This window comes from Hetaerina americana, unplaced genomic scaffold, assembly GCF_022747635.1.
Source record: "Hetaerina americana unplaced genomic scaffold, ioHetAmer1.1.p SCAF_4, whole genome shotgun sequence".
NCBI classification, from domain to species: domain Eukaryota; kingdom Metazoa; phylum Arthropoda; class Insecta; order Odonata; family Calopterygidae; genus Hetaerina; species Hetaerina americana.
Genome location: NW_027286985.1, coordinates 58,983,979 through 58,999,972, shown reverse-complemented (window position 1 = coordinate 58,999,972; position 15,994 = coordinate 58,983,979). Strand labels below are relative to the sequence as shown.

At 33.6% G+C, this 15,994-nt stretch overlaps 1 protein-coding gene across 7 annotated transcripts in view; it reads right to left on the bottom strand.

Annotated features, from left to right (window-relative positions):
* The window catches only part of Glut1 (Glucose transporter 1), a 391,116-nt gene that overhangs the window by 10,265 nt on the left and 364,857 nt on the right, over positions 1-15,994 (bottom strand). For 5 of the 7 annotated variants that reach the window (XM_071590166.1, XM_071590167.1, XM_071590162.1 and 2 more), the window contains one exon: positions 14,711-14,740. In XM_071590166.1, coding sequence (XP_071446267.1) covers positions 14,711-14,740 — 30 coding nt within the window. Of the gene's footprint in view, positions 1-8,732; positions 10,473-14,710; positions 14,741-15,994 lie in introns of those variants that run through there. The other 2 variants (XM_071590164.1, XM_071590165.1) reach the window with 2 other exon arrangements.

Here is a 15,994-nt window from a genome sequence, read left to right as displayed (position 1 = left end):
AGTACTTTTATAAAACTTCAAGAGGAATTAAAACATAAAAACAAGGATAACCTTGCATTGGATCACACATTCCTTATTTTTTAGATTCCAATAGGATTGAATGCATTTATTATTTCAGAGCCGATGGAATCAGCAGTTTGGGATCAAATTCCGAATATTTTGTAGGGAAAATGATATGGTAGCTGAGTTTTCTTCATCTTACAGCTGTTAAAAGAAAAAAGACCAGCTGATCTCAGTGCCTTTCAGTGATTACATATTATATAAATAGTCCTGGAAGACTAGGTGAATAGCAGAATTAGCAGTGATAAACATTGACTGATAGATAAACATGGTGCAAATTTATTTTTGCAAGTGTGTTTGAATAGTAGGAACCTAATGTGTTTTTAGCCACTTATAGGGTTGATGTAGGAATGTGGGTAGGCACTATTCATCTATTTTATAGAGTCCCTACTAAGTAGACTGTATAAGAGTACACATGTGCATAGGATTGTGTTGTTTTCAGACAGGAAGAACATGTAGAGTGCAGAGGATGGATAAACATATATATATAATCCTCCAGAGCATACCTTTCTCAGCAAGTAGATTTTGTTCACATTGTCACCTCATGTAATAGTGTGTAGTTGGATGAGAGAGTTATTCCATGAATGTAATTTATACGTTTACTGGGAGTAATACCCTGCAAATGTGACCACAAAATTATTTTGTGAGATATACCATATAAAATAATTAATATAGTGTCAAAATTATGTGAAATTACCCTTGTTAGTGAAAACTATTGTAAATAGCTATACAAAGGGGGTGAAATGAGCAATTGTAGCACGTGTACATAAGAATGCATAGGTTATGCGAAACACTTAAATTCAAACTGACTTTTTCTAGGATTTTTTTGGTGTCCATCAGTGTTGGGTGTTCAAAAGTATTGATCTCAGCATATTTCCTCTCAAGTTCATAGTATTTACCAATGATAATAAAAATTGCTGTAGTTACATGACCATACTTGCATTCAACCACACTAGTTTTATGCTCAATATACTAGGAGCTATTTGAAACCAAATACCTACACCCCTTCTCAGGATGGCATCTATAAAAGGAGGGGGAGAGGAGAAGTAATCTAAAAGATTCTTCTAAAGAAACTATTTAGCTACTTATCCTGCAGCTACTCATTCTCTCAACAGAGTTTTGGTTTGGCAAACCAAGAAAACCGATCCTGCAGAGAAATGCAATGAGGATAGGACCTTGTGTCCCCCTTAAGTCTTCCCACAATCTCTTTATGAGTAACAAAAACAGAATGGATTCTCCCAAAGTTGCAATAGTAAAATTACCAAACCGAAGCAGAGATGTAATTTTACCCAAAATTTCCCTTAAGAGTGCTCACTCAAAATTGAACTTTTTAAAATCCCCTAACCCTATGGAAGGGACATTATTAAAAATGACAGTACAAAACTGCAGTGAACCAATATTGAGTTCCAAGCCTTTATTAATTGATGGGTGGTCATGCCACCTCATAAACCAATTAGTTTGGAATACCGAACTGTAACAGTAGGCTCTTGTCTAAAGAAGGTAAGCCTTGAGGCTGAGCATGATGGGGAGTCTGAAGAAGAAATTGGAAATTCTCTGGCTATTAAAATCAAGGCAATGCAGAAAATTAGTTGATTCTTTTCTTTGCTTGAATAGGCTTTAACGTTTTATTGAGTAGAAGAGCATTCCTTGAGGACAACTGGCATTAGGGTAGCCTATGAATTATCAAATGAGGGATATTCTGCATTAGGATGGGCCAAAATATGCAATGACTATAAATTTTTAAGCAATATTAACTATTTTTCATTTTGATGTCAATTGAAGGAGTAAAGTTATTTGACCAAATTGGAGGATTCTAATCCCTACTGCAAAGGTGATGAATTTGAGATATTTCTACATTTTTCAAATAATTTTGCAGGGTATCCATTAACATCAGTTGATTTGGAAAATTTCTTGCCCTATCAAATCATTGCCACAGTGAATGATAGACATTTAGCCTAAACTCTGGCCAAAAAGTTCAGCCAATGCTATTGAGGTACTGCTTATTATGGCTGCCACTGAGGAAAATTAACTAAGCCACTGTCACTCTGCCAGCAGTCGGCTGGTGATGTGGCCTAGACTATTCTTGTAATAAACTGGAGTAGATATACAATTTAGTTTGATGCTTTATATCAAGATATTAAGAAATCCTATTTCAAAATTGAATGCATCACCTTTTACCTATTTCTATTTCATATTTTCATGATGCAAATTGAATTTTAAATACTGGCATTTAAAAGAGAGAGAGAATGTTTTTAAAGAGGGTTATTATAATTTCATCGAAAGAAAAGCAATATATCAGCCTCAACTCAATGAAATTATGAAGAGTAATACTATCTCCATCAGCTATATTTTTTTATCATCTAGAAGCATGGAAAAAGTCAGATATTTAACAACAGATTTTAAAATAATTTAAATGCGAATTTGAATTTTTTTGGCAATAAGTAAATAGGTTAAACGTCATCATATTAAATGTTCAGAATGATACTTTGGTAATCCTAACAATGAGAATGATGCACAACAAGCTGCTCAAAAATCTTGCTCTTTTAACAATTCTCTCCTGGTAGAATAATTTTCAAATATCAGGAAATATCTTATTGGCAATACAAATACACCCCATAGAATGAGCTAAAAGATCAATTAATTAACTTTTCAATCATCTGTCTTGAATACAAAACATTAAACTTGAGGGTATATAATTTCAGCATTAAACTGTAATAAAACCAATTATACAATGAAAGCATTTACTTAAACAATAGGGCAAAGCTTTCCCTCAAAATCTTGAAACATTTGCACAACCAATTTGGTTGCTTTTTCCATTCTAAGTAACTTTTACATCCTTTTTCCAATTGCTACATCAAGGCAGCATAGCCCATGACCAGGAAAGCTATTATATGGCTAGTAATGTTAAGAAGAAGATAATGATGGTTAGGTTTCCTGAAAAGACATTCTTTTTTCTGTTATTATACTTCACTCACTAAAAGAGCTGCTGCCAAGATCAGTGAAGTTTCCAAGGAAGCCTACTCTTTTTTGAGCTCAGATCCATTGCTATCGAGAGTGACTAGAACTGTGTTCCATCACTCATCAAATTTTATAAGAATTATCAAGCTCTTCAGTTACGGTAGTGGTTCAGCATCAACACTGTCACTGTTTACAAAATATTAAGAATTTCTAGAGTCACTTCTAATGGTAATTGCATTATAGTGGAGAGGCAATGAGGTGTTAATATTTTATTCATAGGCTGACTTAATACAATTCTTGACAATGCTTGTCCCTAAGGCTGTGCCTCCATGCATCTGTTAGGTCTCCCTCTGAACCAGATGACCCCTCTCTTTGCTTGACTCAAAGATCACTGGCCAAAAAGAAACAGGAATCTTTTATGATAATGGTTGAATGAATCCTAAAATTTTCCTTGCCATGGTCAGAAAAATGGAAGGAATTTCAAAAATATATACAAGTAAAACACATGCATACTCTGTTTTGTTTTTGGCTGTAGGCCCTAACAAGTAGATCCTAAATCTGATTTTTTTTAAGATGCACAAACAAGAGGTGATCATCTAAATTTCATAGAGCTATGTAAGAGATTCGTACAATCATTCTGACAAGAGTCGTATGTTTCTTAACATTCGAGCAGTTAATGAGAACCATTGAATGGCAAGGTTCTTGTAAAGTTTAAAAATCATCATGTCGAGTTCGACTTTCACCTCTAAAAATATAAAGCAGGAAGCATACACAGATTTTTGCTTGATTGTGTTGCTCGATTATGTGCAAACTTAGATCTCTAAACTCTCAGCTGTTACAGCTTCAATGCAGAGCCTTACTTCTCAAGAGCCTTTTGCAGTTTAGTTTATTCGAAGTTCTTCAAGCATGTGTGTTTAAATCTGATTATTCAATGATTTCCGAGGGAATGATGAAGATCTTAACAAATCATAACTGAAACCTTAAAGGATGAGTTTGTTATGCTGACGCTCTTAATCATCTGTGTATGGGAATGTGATGCACTCTTTGGCCAGAAGACTTACAAAAACTTCAATGAGAGCCCTTTAGCAATCATGCAAGTATGTTGATATTTTGAACTTGTCACAAAAGGTACTCTAATCAGATTTTTAATGCATTAAAATTTTTTTTCTAAGAAATATTTTGAAGGCAATTTTTATGGGCTGTTCCCTATATTTGGAGTGAAAACTTGGAATATAAGCAATAAAAGTCAAATTTACAACAGCTCGATGTCAATGATGCAGTTGAGAGAGAAATCACATTTGCATTACTAACCTATGAACTACCTAAGAATAAAAAATATTAGTATTGCTGCCTGCAATTGAAGATAAAAGATATAAGCACACTGTTGAAAATATAGTGGGATTAAAGAAACTATTCTCATCCTTTCAATTAATCAATAAAGACATTCTAATTAATTTAATAGTAGCTTTCGGATGTCCCTAACATTTATTTAATTCTAAGTATCTTGGGAGTTTGCCTTTTCTTTCCTCAAAACTTTTGCCTGCCTTCAGTTATACACCTAACATTCATTCAACACTTGCCAAATTTTTGATTCCGATTAATTTTTTGAATTTCATATTTATCTTTGACCTCGGTTAATCAAAAGATTTAAGTAACGTCAGGAAATAGCTGCAGAGTTATTGGCAAATTAGAGCAAAAAAGGCCTAACTTACAGGGATAATAATTTATATTTCCTTACTCTATACCTACATGCTGTATGGAAATAAGTAAATACAAGTGTCTTAACATCCCTAAATAGGAGAAGATTTGGAAAAATGGTGGAAAACTGCATTGGTTGCAATATTTACCAGCATTCTTTAACTATTGAGTAAAAAGTACTTTCACCCCTTATAGCACTATTTTTGTTGCGCCTGAGCCCTCAAAACAGACATCAAGTCCTGAATGCCAAAAGGATGATGGTAAAGTCATCAATAAAGTATTAGCAGCATAATGCCTGACTAAGTAAGAATGAATGAAGAGTTCATACACATATGCAGAGAAAGCACCAAATCCTTCAAGAAGTTGGCAGTTAGGACAAAAAAACACTCATTTAAACCCTATGAATGTACTTAAATAGTTAATAATTACATTAAACACTGCTATTTTCACCATTGCATGTCAGAAAAATTGGTTAAATTTTTATCAAAATTGAAATAATGCCAGAACAGTGAAAGTGATCCATCTTCAGGATCGCTATTAAGAATAAGTTGGCTTAGAAAAAATAAATTTGGGAGTATTAGTATATGGCCATGGAATTCGTGTGAAAACAAACTCCACAATAGTTAAGAGTAAAGGAATCATTTAGAAAGTGATGAAAAAAATAATGTCAGATGATGTAGAATTCAAGTGGGTAAAAGAAAAGGACATTTAGGGAGAATCAAACATAACTATGCATCAAATGACTTTAAATATTCTGGTTGAAATTTTGGTGCTTCATTAACTTAATTAGATATTCCACTCTCCATTTGTAGAGTCTAATGGATGAAAATAAAAAAATCAACCTTTATGTGCATTATTAAAAGTCAGCCATAGACAAGCCATTTATATTAAGTTTTTGTGCGAGGACCTAGCAATTATTAAAACCCAGCATGGGCATGGTGTGGTGGAGAATATGGCTGACTAATGGAAACTGCAATGGTGGTAAACTGGGAAATGAATGCAATGCGAACATTATTGAATACAATCAACTCCATTCAACCAATAAATAACCAGAATCAGGGCAGAAATCTGAATGAGCCATAGTTTTTCATGAGAACCACTGAAGATAGCTAAAAATGTGAGGGAATCTCTAGTTTGATATTGTGAAAAGAAAATATTTATTAATTTTTCATAGACACCATTATCTGAACCAAACTACTTATTAGTCTGTGGGAAATGAGGATTTTTTATTTGGAGACAGGGTATGTTAACATTTGATAGAAATGCATTAGGATAAGTGAACAGATGCAGAACATTGGGTAGTATTTGGATTCCAACATGTGCTAAAAACGTTATTAGTGACATTATCAGTTATTATTGCAAAATTTCATTACTAGAATAGGCTAAAACACTTTTTCCTCTCCTGTTCCAAAATAATAATATGATGTATCAATAAAAAAACACCTCATTTATGATAAGGTAAGCTGCTCTTCTCAATTACACTTCCTACCAGATTATTTGCCAAATATTTTGATTAAATGAGCCGACTTGAAATCAAATGACTTGACTTGAACCCAAAACTGATGGACAGTTCCTAGATGGGCACATTAATTACGTGAAACTAAAAGCATAATTGAAAATGTGGGCCCATCAGAAAAAAACTTCCCAATTGGCCACTATTATTTGGATATAACAATAAGGGAGAAATCTTTAGGTTTAAGCATACTCTTGAATAAAAATAAATTACAAAAACCTCACTGTGAGCAACATCTATGAATCTAGGAGGCTTGAAAAAAGGCTTGTGCACTGATGACAAAATTTGCTAAGACAACAATCTATGTCAATGGATATTGACTAGCAAGGGTATATTCTTCATAGGTTTGTTGGTGGTGCTAATGCTATCATAAAAATGGAGTGATAAGGTTTTATTTACATCATATATAGGTGTGTGTATGTAGGTACATATGAGAAATACTTAACCAATATGGCCTTAGATAATCACATTAGTACAGAGTCTATAAAAGGCACAGATATTTATTGATAATGACTCAGAGGGTTATTTGCCCAATAACTCATTGGCCAGACACAAAAGCAAGCTCCATAAGTTTTCTCTTTGTTTATATCTGTCTATTGCCCATGCTGCACCACCCTAAGTGTCTTTCGCCACTTTGGTGAAGTGTTTTCCATATAAGTACATAATATATCTTCCACTATAAATTATTGACTTGATTTTACTATGAAAATCAACATGAACAGGAAAGATGGAAAAGTGTGCAATAATTAATTAGTCTAGTGTTTAGTGAATAATGGAGGTGAACTGCACGACAATGAAATAATTTAATCCATCCCACAGTCATGAAAATGGTAAGGGGATGAGTGAAAGCATTTTTTGTTTGTAGTAGTTTCACTAACTCTTTGACTACTCTGTGTCTTCACTGCCTCATAGCATATAAACATGATGCTAAGATGGTACAAAAAATATATACACATAAATGACTCACATTAAAACCTAGGAAATTGCTGGAAAGCATTGTCAAAGTTAAAATGGGTTGAAATGCATTTTTAAGATAACAAAAATTGAAATCTGTCCCTGAGTATAAAAAAGCAAAGTAAAGGTAAATGATAATCACACAAATATAAAACCTGAAAAATGTTTAAGGTATTTATATATTCAACCAAAAAAGGATTACAAAAATGGTCCAAAAGCACACCACACCAAATCAAGTATACATTCTTTAAAAAATATAAATAAATACTGTTACAGTAGATGCAGTAAAAATTAAAAAGTTCATCATTTTGTTATCACAACGATTTTAATTGATTCTCAGATATAAATGATAAGTCAATAATCAATCATTCATAGAGACAGTCATTGGGAATTAAAAATTCAAATAGATATTTGTGATAACAAATGTTTCATAGAAATTTTAAAAAGTGAAAATCAAATCTCAACACAAAGATGCAACATAGATGATTACATATGAAAAATTTTATGGTACAACTGCATATGATATGTAATAGGAATGTGCCTATTACCATAAAAAAGTAACAATACATGCTGAACAGGTTTTACACATTCCATAATATAATATGTGCTCAAGAGTGCTTAGGTTAGAATGTAACAAGTCAAAAGTAAAGAAATTAAGCCAGTCATCACTGGGCCGTGCAACAGGCAAAATACAAGTCATATAACTAAGCATGCAGCAAAATACACAATTCACAACTTAAATTTTGGCCTGATCCAAACAATAGGTGCAAACAGAATATAGTATGCAAATAAATTGATCGATCTTCCATGTAACACTACTGATATACTTGAAGTGTATTAAAGCAACATGTGTCATTATATACTATTACCTAATATATTATCTTATATATATTAATTTCATTTAGTGAGGCTATAAAACAAAGGGAAAATATAGAAATTCATGGGGAACGATTAATTAGTGGTGTTGATAGATGACTTCATCAAGAGGAATAGTGTGGGCTGGTGGGTGCTTCATTTTTTTTCTCTAAGTCTACCCTTCCCACCTCCTTCGGTTCCTCTTTCCTGAAACTCTAATGGGGAACATGAGGGCAAAAACACACATGTGGAACAACACGTGTGCACAGCAACATATGTGTTTGACATCACATGCATGAAACAGCAATACATGTGAATCGATAAACATCAAGGCAACATGTGTCAAGCGACACGCATGTAAAACAATATGCACACACACACATATGTAGAATAAAACACGTAAACATATTGTGTGTGTGTGTAAGTGACAGGGTTTTGGGGTGGGGAGGAGATGGAAAGGGCAGGGGGAGGTGATAGAACAGCTATTGTGAGGGAGGAGAATTGGGCACACTCGCTCTTTTAATTTTTGCTCTCCAGATATGTGTGCATGTGAGTGTTTTGGGGGGATGGGGGTGGAGAGGGTGAGCACGCTCAATTAGTGAGAGAGAGAGAATTTGAGCAAGTGATTGAGTGAGAGAGAGAGAATTTGAGCAAGTGATTGAGTGAGAGAGAGAGAGAGAGATAGATGACACAGTTCGGAAGAGCAGCGATATTAACGGGGTGCTTACATGTTTCAGTCGGTGGCTTATCCTCCATCATTAAGGCTGCCTGATCTGCTGGCATGCGTTGCTCTAACGCATTCACACAGTTTAACATGCTCCTGGAAGAAAGAGTTGGCAACACCTGGTTTGGGTAAGCTATGCAAACAGAAAACATAAAGGAGGAGGAGGCCTGACATAGAATGAGTGGGAGAGATGGGGACGAATGGGACAAGGGGTGGGTTGGGGAGATGGTGAGGAGAGGGCATGGGGGAGGAGATGAAGACGACAATGTCCTTGATGAGAATGAAGAGAGAAGAGAGGGGGAGGGTCGGGAACCCTAAGAGAGAAAGAGAGTGGGGGGGGGGGAAATAAAATGTATGATGGTGCCATGCCTGGTGGGTGCAAAAGGTGAGAGCAACAGTACTAAACCAACTACCACTGCAGAAATATACGAGTTACATGATATGAGAGTTAAATGGGAAAAGTGAGAGATGATTCTTTTGTGAAAGTTTCTGTACATAAATGAAGAAGAGTATCAGCCTGGTCAGATTCAAGTCCATTAAATAATTTAGTTTTGACCAAATACTGTGTACAGATCTGACTTCCATGCCAAATTTGGTCAAACGATTGGGTATCCTTAGTTACTTCTTGAATGATACCCCTTAATGTAAGGGTCATCAATTCTGAGAGACATTCTCAGGAGCATCTATCTCTAACTAATACATGTATGTTGTCTGTGGTGTCATTATTAGTGCAGTCCTGACAGTTCTACAATGTATCCTCCTCGCCCTGTCAAAATTCATTTATTCCAAGCTAACGTGAAGACGATCAAAATATAATGCATATATATATGTGATTGCATGGGACTCTGCTCAACTTAAAAACCTTAGGCAATTTCATTGATGGATTAAAAACTAAAGACCTTTACATACCAAACAGAATAGAGAGGCCAAATTAAAATTAATACACACAAAGGTACAGTCTTCAAATAACTCTTGAGCTACTGTTCAACCAAATATAACTGAGTTTTTTGGAAAAGGACACACGCCTAGATGATTTGCATATCATATACTTTGAATATCAATCATTCTAACTTCGGTCAAAAAAATATGTCCACTGTCACAGCACAAATATACACATAATTTGTCTTAAAAAAATTCCAAGCTCAAACTTTTTTTTACAGAAAACTATTTTTTTTAATATTTGGCAATATATTTATATTTTAATATGTTGGTGCTTAAAGGAAAATTTGGGCTGGGCATAAAAAATGTGCTTGATGATTAGTTTTTAAATATGTATATTTAGTGCTAAAACAGCATTAACACATTCTTCTGCCATCGTGAACCAAACAAACAAAAAACGCACACATCTACTTCTCAGGCTTTGGCTCATGGCTCATGGAAACTTTGATGCTGTTGGATGGATTGAGAGGGGTCTCTTCGTTTCCACTGATGGTCTCTTTGCTCACGGCTGCACTCTCCTCTATCCTGAAATCGAACACACTTCCATTAAAGGCCGACTGCCCAAGGCCTTTAAGGCTCACTCGCCCCCTCTCAGCTTCAAGAGCCGTCATATCATTTGCCATGCTGCTATTTCCTCCGATGTGCTGTTTGGTCCTTTTTAAGCACCATCAGGGCTTCGTGCTGAGCCGTGCAAATTCAGAGAACCCTTTCTTTATGTGATCCGCCACTCGCATCTAATCCTGGAGCTGTAGCAATTACTTTGTCTCAATCCTAATGTGTGTAAAAAGTATGAATGAAAAGGTATTGAAATTACAATTATCTTTCAAGGGAACAATACATGTATGTACTAATGCAAGAGTGAGAAAGAACTGGGATATATTTAGAATTTATCAAATGAACTACAATTACATTCCTGCCTAAAATTCCCTTCATGCCTGTCAAAATGTGTTCATTTTCCTGAATGAATGCATCTATATCATGATTCTAGTGAGATGCTCAAATTTAAATTGTCTGATTACTTCAAACAAAGTTGCTGGCATTTGATAATTCCTGAAAGCTACACAAACCAAATTAGGAAAAAAATGAGTTATGGATTTAGTTTGTTACTCACTAAAAAAATAAGCCATAGGGCAATTGATATTTTAAATATAACTATGCATAATTGTTTGAAAATGATGATGACACATTTAAGAAAAAATTAAGGTATTTAATGAAAATGATTTAATTTTAGGGAAAATGATCATCCCACTTATAACAACTTTAATTTACATATTCTATGCATATTTTTAGTAAACTTATTAATAAAAACATGTTTGCCATTAAGTCATCAAATAAATAAAAATTCCTATGCATGAATAAAATTGCCTAAAATTGACTGATATAAACAGAAAACACCATAAGCGATTTGTATGGTAACCTAAGGGAACTACTCTGGAAATAATTTTGTATAACTATTTAAGTAGCATTCTTAAATTTCTCAGAATGATATAATTAATACCAGATAAAAAGGCACTGTTCCTCAAAAGTACACGGGATAACAATGCCTATTTTAGGTAGGCACCTACTACTTGTCCATGAATTATTCTTAAATAAATTAATCTCTTGGTGTTCAGTACCAGGTAAGAAAAACTCTTTTTTGTTACTAATTATTTGTTCAGAGTTCTCAAATGTGAGTTGTTCATTCAAAATGCATGCTGTTTTTGAGACCAATACAATTCAGATTGAGGCAAATCATTTTAGGAGAAGAAATGGCTTTTGTACTACAAAGTAAATGTTTACATCATAATTTGTTTTTATGCCTTTAAGGAATATTCAATGTAATATATATTGAATGAAGGCTTTTATTTTCCAAATAACCTAAGCTAATAACATACTCACATTCTGTTTTCTATACGTTTTGAGTTTTATGTGATCTAGATACAAAATTTTCTCTTAGAAATGTAATTTTAAATTGGTCCTGGCCATGGAACAAGGAAAGTCTTTTATGTACTAAAATCAACTTCAATTTTAACAAGTGCAATGTGATATTCAATTGCACTTAGCTATGAGCATGCATTCAAAAGGTATGAGTATAACTGTCCCACATACAACACTAGTTGCTATTTGAAGCATAAGTGCTTTACCATGTGTTCTTGTTGTAGTTTTCTACTCTTTCCAGCTTGTACCCTAAGCCAGATGCAGTTGCTCACCCTAAGCATCATCACTAACACAAAAACCCTTGGCTTGTAATATCATTATGAAGTCCATTTAGGATAACCTGACCAACAGTAAACAGTTTACTGGATATGAAGTCTAGTGTATTTTTTACAGTAGGAAAGATGATATCTTTTTGGAGGGGCTAAGACTTACTCAAAAAGCAATCTGAGATGGGCTAGTATATGGAGGAAAGGGAAGGGAGGGAGGTCCATTTACTTTCCTCCATGCAAATGAACAAGCTTTTTTACATCTGTCCATGTGCCTATGGAATGCAACTTGCTACATTTTCAAATTATGATTGTAACTCTGCGATAGGCAAACGACATTTCTTCCATCCATCATTGTGAATCAAAATAATACCAGATGGTTTAGGTTTTCATAAAATGTTTGCTCTTTAAAAATTCAAAACAATAGATTTGGCATTAAGATTCATATAAAACTACAGTTATCAACTCCATGGTTGGTTTGATAGGTGAGAATACCGTTCACCAAGTTTAAGCCTAACAGCATTTGAAATGCTAACATTAGGACATAGCAGGGCAGTGAGAGTTATTTTCCTTGTGTGAACTATGATTTCCCAGGAAGCTCTGGTACTCAAAAAAATTACACAGCTTGGATGAAGCTGAGAATGTCCAGGAAAATCGCATAGAATTGAACCAGGACTATCTAATCAGGAGCCCAGTGCTCTACACACTGAAATAATATGTCACACAAGATTCGTATTATTGAGAATTGTTTTGCTTTGAATGCTATTCTACGTAAAGAATACTATTGGAGAATGAGTTGGAGTAACCCGCCACCCAATATTTAGATATTGCAAATGGATGAAGAAACGTGGTGTTGGATAAGGCAGCATATGAATGATTTTGAACTGTGGAGGATGACTAATGAAAATTGTTAAAAATGCCAAATTCATCAACACTAGACTGATTAATAGTTGTATTCCACTAACTCTATTTCTGTGAACCCAATGATCAAACATCTTGGTAAGTTTTGAATCTTAAAGGCAATCCATGTTTGTAACTCAGAGTATATTATTGTGTGTGTATTGTTTGGAAGATTACATTGATGAAGGTTAGCTAGTGGAAAATTCTGAAATAGAATAGTACTTCTATTATGTTAGTTGATATTGCCTCATTAGATGTTGAAAAACTGGTAAATATTCAATTCAGAAACAATTGTTGCATAGACTTTGCAATGGATTCTTATTTATAATTATTTGTAAAAATTGAATATGGTAGGCGAAATAAGCAGAATGTTAATAGTGAGGTACCTAATGGCTTTCTTGTCCATCCCATACTTTAGCCTAATGTAAACCTATGATTTTTTGCATCATCAGGAGTGATCACTACTAAATCATTGATCTTTTTATGAATGACAACTTATCACATTAATGACCAAAATGGAATTAGTAACAAAATAGTAGTTTTTGCTAATTTGGTGCCATGCTCAAAAATGAAGTTCTTTTTAAATAAGGTATTGAATCACAATTCACAAGAAGAAAATTTTATAATTATACTATCTAGAGTGAGCCTGATGGCATAATAGTAATGTATATTTTATTTGATCCAAAATATTCTCATGGAAAATTTTTAATATTTAGAGCAAACACTTTTGGACTATTAACCGCTATATACCTACGTAGTCCTTTATGCTAGGTTTTACATGGCATATTAAACATCCTCAATATAAGGCTATTCTAAAATTTTTTTATAATTATAAATTATTCATTGAGAATATCTTGCATAAAAACTTACACTTGGGCAAAAACTTCCATTTTTAATTGAAATGCATTACTCACTGAAAGGATGTAGGTATCTATTGTAATTGGTTGGATAAAAACGAAGAAATTATGAAGCTATAATAATGATATTCATTTAATATACTTCATGATAAAAATAAAAAAAAACTAATTGCAGTTAAAATCCGAGTCAGTGAGTCAAGACTCTCATGTGTAATTAAAAAATTCTATAACTCAATTTATGGATACTGTTGCCCAATGAAAGCCAGTGCATAAGCTGGTGCAATTCTAAAGATTAAGAAGCAAGTATGTAACATAACATTTGTAATAGCATTTAGCTCATCAATATTTCATTTAATTCTGAAATATTAAAATATGACACTATATTAGCTCTCAGTCAAATACTATTTTGTAATGAGTAATACTAATTAATCAGTATCTGATAACCAACTTTTTAAAGAGAATAATAAAACACATATTTAATAAAACACAATGATAGATATTCAATGAAATATGTTTGAATAAATGTATTTAAACAAATATTTTGATCATAAATAATTTCCATCCGGAAATTCGGTCACACTATAAATTATATTAAACAAATTTTATAAATCACTAGTTTCCTCAGACCAGTCTAGGCTTAAATTGCATGTTTGTTCATTAAATCCAAGTCTGTAAAATCTAAAAGGTCCTAGAGAAAGATTTGTTTTAAATGAATGATTTTCTACTGATGAAAAATGCATTTTAATGAATTAGGTACCTACTTGCTATGTTAAAAAAGTAGTGGGTGGATCTCATTCAAGAGAAAAAGAATAAAATTACTTCTTTAAAGTTATATATCAAGTATAAAGAGAGAAAAAAGGTGCAAGATGTAAAAAGCAGATATGGTATACATACCAACTACATACAAGAAAACAGTAAATGAACATGAAACATTATTCTTGCAAATGCTGAAATATGCATGTCGGTACAGCTCCATCACATGCTCATTAGCCATGTTCTTAGTCATCCTCAAAAACTGTGAACAGCAACATATATCTCTCATGCTTGAAATTTTTAGACAACTACTTACCCATACAATCTACTGTCCCGAAGGCTTCCTCTGAGTTTCCATGGTGAGAGAAAGCATCATAAAAATAACTCATTCAATATTACAGCAATCACATACTTTTGAACATTACACACACACACAAACATAACCAAAATTAACGCAATATATTAAGCAAATACTTTTCTTTTTATGTCAACTTACATTGCTGCCCTTTTTCTTCATCATTAAAGTAAAGTAGAATTATAGAACTGACCATTATTTTCAATAAAACAGAGTCAGGGAGAAGAGGAGTCCACATATTTCATGAGCAAAATAAGATTTAACATGAGACACACTGGCTTCTAAGGCACAAAATTTTTTTCTATCACTGATAATGCCTAAGAGAGCATGGCAATAACTAAGAACTCAGCAGTACACCGTAAAGCAATAAAAGAAACTCATTGCACTGCTGCTGATTAAAATAGTAAAATTGAGCCTGAGAGCAATACCTTCTCTGAGAAAAATACCACCAATGAAAATGTCTTGCCCAGAAATGAGGGATTATATATTAGTTAGTTCCAAAAAAATAATAGGACATTGTGAATAATAATAGGTGGGTTAATTATACAGTAAATAGTATACACAAACCCATACCACCTCCTGGGATGAAGCTGCAGAGAGGTTGCATAATTCTATTGTGGCTTTCTGAAGCACTCTACAATATCAATTTTTCAGACTGAACATTCTTTTGGGCCAAGGATAGGGAACAAAATAACAGTATAGGGCTCAAAAACCATAAATATCTACATTTTTTTAGAATTACTATCAGAGTTTTCTTCTTATCTGCAAACTCTTTTAATGCAGGAGTGAGGGCAGGTCAAATAATTAATCACGAGTTTTCAATCTTTCAGCTAATACAATCAGACATAAGGTATGATTTGTTCATGGAAATTCAATTTGAACCCAGAATATGCAGAATTTTTTACCACAAGTCCATTTATTGCTTGAGAGAAATGAGATAAACTCCACCCATGTTACATTGTACAGCATTAAAAAAAATTTTCCTGACTCATGCAAAATAAGAAACTATTCCAATAAAACTTGTGATCTTCAAGATGCAAAATCAAGGATCCTCTTCCTTACAAACATACCCCAATGCTATTTGACAAAGAATGGCCTGACACTGGCCAGTGGCCTGCCAAATTTAGTTTAGCTCTCCTTGGAGTATTTATGGATTTATCTCAACAAGGGGTATTGTAGTTTTGATGGATACCATCATGAATCAAAGAGTAGGAGACAGAGTTATGAGGAATAGTCTTCTTATAA